Source organism: Cupressus sempervirens, chromosome 4 (assembly GCF_028749045.1).
Source record: "Cupressus sempervirens isolate cs-2001-9-10 chromosome 4, ASM2874904v1, whole genome shotgun sequence".
NCBI classification, from domain to species: Eukaryota; Viridiplantae; Streptophyta; class Pinopsida; order Cupressales; family Cupressaceae; genus Cupressus; species Cupressus sempervirens.
This window is the reverse complement of record NC_143121.1, coordinates 191,060,194-191,066,465: the sequence shown is the minus strand read 5'-3', so window position 1 is coordinate 191,066,465 and position 6,272 is coordinate 191,060,194. Positions and strand designations below refer to the sequence as shown.

General features: G+C 37.7%; 1 protein-coding gene across 1 annotated transcript; it reads right to left on the bottom strand.

The window, feature by feature from the left end:
* Nucleotides 1-622: 622 nt before the first annotated feature.
* LOC149560639 (putative disease resistance protein At4g33300) lies at nucleotides 623-5,848 on the bottom strand. The gene is made up of 6 exons (XM_089824761.1): nucleotides 4,760-5,848; nucleotides 3,114-3,523; nucleotides 2,622-2,980; nucleotides 2,329-2,540; nucleotides 1,162-1,991; nucleotides 623-991 (listed from the first exon to the last, which is right to left on the bottom strand). The coding sequence occupies exons 1-5, from the start codon at nucleotides 5,415-5,417 to the stop codon at nucleotides 1,174-1,176; spliced, it is 2,457 nt and encodes an 818-aa protein (XP_089680887.1). The 5' UTR covers nucleotides 5,418-5,848; the 3' UTR covers nucleotides 623-991; nucleotides 1,162-1,173.
* Nucleotides 5,849-6,272: the final 424 nt, after the last annotated feature.

Genomic DNA, 6,272 nt, shown 5'->3' with positions numbered 1-6,272 from the left:
AATATTTAAAGAAGAATATATGTATAGATTTATAAACTGTTGTATTATTGTACATTCAGTGATGGTATTTTTTCAATAAACATTGCTGAAACTGTCAAAGTTGTAATATTTGCCAATCACAATCAAATCTTAAATTGTGACATATTGGATCATAAATCTATATATTTATTTCCAATTGTGAGATGCAAGAGATCTATTTAATTTTCTGAGACACTTATTTAGTTATGATAGATTCATTATTTTAAAACTAAGGAACTTATTGTAGTACACTTATTTATATTAATCAAAGCAAAATATATTACATAAGATTTGATAATATATGTATAAATTTTTGAATTTATTTAAACATTACAAGTTCTCACGTGTACTATTATTGGTTCCATGCATCACATATCTGATAATTTTTTTATTAATAGATAAAATCTATGTAATCAAGATTTAATATTTATTTGTTGTATTAATAGTATTAATATTCACAATTGCTATAACCATTATTGGACCCCGCTCCACTACTGGTGCCTCTCCCCTATATCTAAACATCCTTCAAATACACTATCATAAACGGTCAATTGAAGTCACCGTTCAAACATCAATAAACAATGTCAACAAAACATACCACCCATTCTCCCTAATTATAATTCAGCCATTAAACTAAAATACGATATACATTAAACCAAGTAGTAATTGACACTTCCAACCTGTCCAGACTATAGAACGCACTCGGACCTGGCACGATTCAATTGCATTCTCGGCTCCTATCACACCTTACGATATATATTATACAATACATAAGGGGAATACAAATACATAGCCTTTTTTTTCTGTCCATAGGTTTTCGAGACCTCAGAGCAAAATATAAGAAAAGTGAAACTGAAAATCAAAAACCATGTTCTTCGAGATTTTTTCCCAGCAACTATTAAAGAGTCAAACTTAATATCAAAAACCATTTAAATGTTCAACATATTTGCATCCCCTTCCAAGAAAATTGTTTCTGCACCCACCACAAACAAATGAAACCATATTATCAATCACGAAGGTACAGAGCACTTCTGCAAAAAAATTAGTCAACCAACAGGCTCACATACTACTATACAAGAGTGTTTACAGAGAACCTGCTGTAGAAGATAAAGTTAAAGAAGATCGTGTTGAGAGACATTTTACCAAGTTGTCGAGTCAATCGTCAAGCCAATCCAAACCGAACTGTACTTCAACAATTTCAACTCTGAGTTCTGGGAGAGCAATTTTCTTGGCCAGCATCCACTGTTTCGCAATCTTGTCATCACAGGTAACATGTTTCAGCGAAGTTAGTCCACAAACACTTTTGGGTAGGCTCTTCAAACGAGAACACTCACGCATATCTAACTCAGTCAATTTCTTTAGTTGGCCTATTTCCTCTGGAAGTTCCTTCAAACCCACACATACTGAAATATCTAGATATTCCAGCCCCCCAAGGTTTCCAATTGATGATGGAAGCTCTTTTAGGCTTGGCAGCGCTGACAACCTTAACACTCTTAAAGCGCTTAGATTTCCAAGGTCATATGGTAACTTCTGAACCTGATGGCAATTGGTAATAGACCACAGCTGAGCGTAAGGCATATAGCAGATGTTTTGGGGTAACTCCTCTAAATCACTGCAGTGATCCATGTTAAAACCTTGCAGCTTGATATTGTTGAATGTGGATGGGTTTTTAAACCCTTCGCATAAGCTCAAAGATAGCTTCTCTAAATTCTGTAGCGCTTTGCTCTGATTTAATACGGCTGGAGCTATCACCCTCTCCAAGCGGACACTTTTCAGTTGAGTGAGTGAAGATATGGTCTCCAAGCCTTTCACTGTTGCTCTCTTTGTGCCATAATTGAATACCATGAGAAATTTCAGTTTCTTCATTGATTTCAAAAATGGAGGAAGATAATATTCACTCGCAGTAAAGATTAATATCAGAGCCTCCACCTCCGGAAAATTAATATTGCGCCACTGGTTCTCCTCCATTGGACCTGCATGGAAAGAACAGAATTAAAATGTAATTATAGAATATAATACAATGGCCACAAATGATATCCTTGTTAGGGTTTAGTTATCATCTTATTTAAGTTGAATCCAGGAGCTTCAGAGATCTGTATATGAGACAACTTAAGTTTCACTGTCATGGTGTGTGATCTAAAAGGTTGATTAAATACGAAGCTCACAGAGTTGAAACTTGAATCCAGAAACTGTATGGATTAAGTTTCATTATCCTAATGTACAAATTTTTTGCGACCAACATATAGCTAGTATTTCACAAACAAGTTGTTAATCGGTGAGATTCCATCTGTGAAAAACCTTGTAACCAACCTGTGTGAATAGAGACAATTTGAGCGTCAAACAGTTTATCACAATGCAGCGCCCATGTCCCTGGCAAACAATCCTCCTTCTTAGGCATGAGTAACCTCTTCCTATGTACTATATCACCTTGGCATCCCAAATACAAGGCCAAATCCCTCATTACATCGTGCTGAGAAAAGTACAGCTCAGAGACACTTCCATGAGAAATTGCTGCTCCGCTCCTGATAAGTGCAACCACCAAGTCAGCATAATGTTATACTAATAACAAAAAAATATTCTACATGAAAAAGAAAAGCAATTACCCTGGAGTGTTGCTAGTTAAGTTCAACAGGTTTCGACTTGCAAGCTCCAATAAAATGGCAAATGCATCCTGCCATTCCAGATTCCGAAAATAAACCCAAACATCTAACAATGCATCAGCACAGATCTTTCTATCCTCTGGAAACGCTGCCAAGTCTAAGAAACATTCCCTTACAACATCATCTAACAGGAAAACACTAGTCTCCAAGCATTTCAGAAGCCCTTCTTTGTGATAATTCGATATGGCCTCTCCTTTTGAAAGCTTGTTCTTTGCAATCTCCCATACTACGGGAAGTTCTCCATGCAACGAGCTTCCTACCACCTTAAGAGCTAATGGCAGGCCTTTACATTCTGCTTCCACCTGTAACTCATTGAAGGAAAAAACATTTAGGTGGTCTTGTAGGACAACTTAAGTTCAAAATTTCTAGATAAAGTTAATATGAAATTCATCTGACCCTTAAAATTCAACAATGATCTTAGAAAAGGCTACACACCTCTTTCACCAGACTTGCATCAGCAGTGCATGGAATTGATGTTTGTCCGAATGCCCAGAAGCAGAAAAGGGACAAAGCATTTTCGTGCCCCAGCAATGGTAATTGGTACAGTTGGGTAGAAGGGTTTTTCGGTATAGTGGAACCATCTCTAGTTGTGATTAGAGTCTTGAATCCTGGCCCTTCAAAAAGCAATGTTTCTAGACTTGCTCTGCTCCAGACATCATCTAGAATCACTAGAGTTGGTTTCGATATCTTCAGAAGCTGTTGTTCAAGTTGTCTGTGGGCATCTTCTACATTCTGAAAGTCAGGTTTCTTCTTCCCAACAAGCTTTTCCCACATGTTCTCTAATATGCCCTTCAGATTTGGGGACTGTGAAACGGTGAAGAAAAATACATTGTTCCTAAAATGACCTGAAACCCTCAATACATCGAGTCCGTTAAGCTGACAAATTTGACTCAAATCGAACTAAAGTAGCCTACATACTGATAACTGAAACTAATATTTAGTGCAACCCTGAGATAGACAGATCTCTGTTTATAATAACGTGTTAAGACAACTAAATTATCTCTAAGAAACTTTCAGAACTATCGCTGCTGAGAAGCGGACAGCGCTTAGCCTATGAGAGTTACAAAAGACCAGTGATCTGATAAGGGGTAAACCAAAATATATATAAAAACTATGATAGATCTACATTTTTAATAATCTATCATCTAAAATCTAAATAACAAGTCAAAGCAGCCAAATTAACTTTAAAGATCTTCCAGATCTATCGACCCCAAGAAGTGGACAAGATTAAGTCCAGTGACCAAATCACCTCCTCCACAAGGATAAAAACAAAAAAAAGCCCAAAATCTTAGACAGTTCTACAACATCTATAATCTCTCATCTAAAATTAAAATGACTAGTCAAGGCAACCAAATTAACTTTAAGAAACTTCTTTCAGAACTTCACCCCTGAGAACTAGACAGAACTGTGTGTAAAAGGCACCTAAAAGTCCAGAGATTGCATGACAGAACTTGGTGTAAGAGGCTTCTAGAAGTCCAGAGATTGCATGACATCCTCCGAAAGGGACAAACAAAAACAAAAAATACCCAGAAGACAGATCTGTAAATGACGAGTCAAGGAAACCATATTTACTTTAGGGGTCTTCTTTCAGAAATATCTTAGACAGTTCTACAACATATATAATCTCTCATCTAAAATTAAAATGACTAGTCAAGGCAACCAAATTAACTTTAAGAAACTTCTTTCAGAACTTCGCCCCGGAGAACTAGACAGAACTTGGTGTAAAAGGCACCTAAAAGTCCAGAGATTGCATGACATCAGCCGAAAAGAGACAAACAAAAACAAAAAATACCCAGAAGACAGATCTGTAAATGACGAGTCAAGGCAACCAAATTTACTTTAGGGGTCTTCTTTCAGAAATATCTCCCATTAAAAGGGAACAGCATCTGGAGTGAGGGTTTTAAAAGTCCAGAAACGGAATCGTCCCCTTCGGTATGAAGAAAAGCCGAAAAATACCCAAAATCTTGGCATATGTTGGCCACTCAATGCAGAGACAACAGAAATTTCAACAGAGGACCTTTCAAATAAAAGCTTAAAACAACAAACAAACATTACCCAAAGCATGGGGAAGCCCATTTTACCTTTAATATTAGGATCATCATAGAGAGCCAGAGCTAATGTGGTTTTACCGCCACCACCCATACAGTGGACACCAACGACGGAAACCTCGGGGTTGAACAAAAGCTCCTTAACATCTCCAATGGGTTTCTCCAAACCCACAAAAATTTGAGAAGTTCTAGAACCATTACTATGATAAGAGCTTGAAGAATCCTCTATCATTTCAGTACAGTTCATCAAATCATCTAAAACAGGTTGTTGCAGCATCTTGGCATTTTGGCAAGGGTCACCTGTGAGCATTGAAGCTTGTTTGAAGATGGAATTGTCCAGTTCCTTGCTTATATCTGCAGCCTCTAACGGGTAATTTCTTTTCAGATCTGCCAACAGACCTCTAGCTTCGAGCAGTATTAGGGGAGAAATTGCAGCCAAAAAACCTTCAATCTCCTTTTGAAGCTTTGTAAGTAGCAAAGCATGCCTATAATTGAGAGGAAGGTTAAGAGTGCTAATACCCTCGCATTTTTTAACCAGCTCTACACCTCTTATAAGGGTATTGTAGAACTCGTGAAAGACGGGGTTCTGATCCGATATACAAATTTCCTGAACAGATGGGGTTAAGAGCTTCAGCAGGGAACCGAGCTTAACGCTCTGGCTCTTGCAACTGAACATCTGCATCATGTGCATATCACTGAAACAGTGACAATAGTAAAACGAAGGGGCCTGTGCAGTTTGTAGACCACTAACCTTGTTCTATTATGCAGTTTGAACCGTATTGCATAACAACCATTAAACAGGACTCTACTACCAGTCAAACATCAATGGCAGAACCTGTGCAGTTGAGTTCATGAAATAGACGCTGGATGGATTTCTTTCACGAACCAACGGTCCCTACTTGTTCCTTCGCTGCTGTACCTCTACCTACAATGGCGGGGTAATGTGGGCTCTGCTTTTCTTCTTTTTTGGAAAAATAAGACCGTTACAGGCAAGAAAAAACCTTAAATTGAAAGACTTTTTACCTTCACAGAATTTGTTAACGGACTGAAATTGGAACGTTGAGCAACGGCTAGATTCTTTTGCTTCTGGTTCAGAATGGATATGAGATCAATGAAGGTCTTCTCACAAACGACGGATGTCAGTGATTTATAGAAAACAGCTAATGAAGTGAGGAGGTCCGGACTTATGTCAGCAGGGCCCCACAAGGGGAAAAAATGTTTAATAGATTTGTACGAACCATAGAAATTCTTTACGGAATTGAAACAAGCTCCACCCACTAAAATTTTGGCAGCTGCCGTTGTTTTAAAATTGCCAGAAGTCTTCCACCGCCAGCTTTTTATTTTCTAATATAGATTTGTAGGCTTAACCGTCTCCAAACCAGCGATTAATGGTTATTTATTTATTAAGAACAATCGTATTTTAAAGTTGAACTGATTTCGTATATACAGTCTGGACAGTTCTGCAGTACATACAATGATCTGGTGAAGCTGATTAGACCATTCACATATTTGCAGTGAGAACAAATTCCTCGTGAAAGATTTTGTC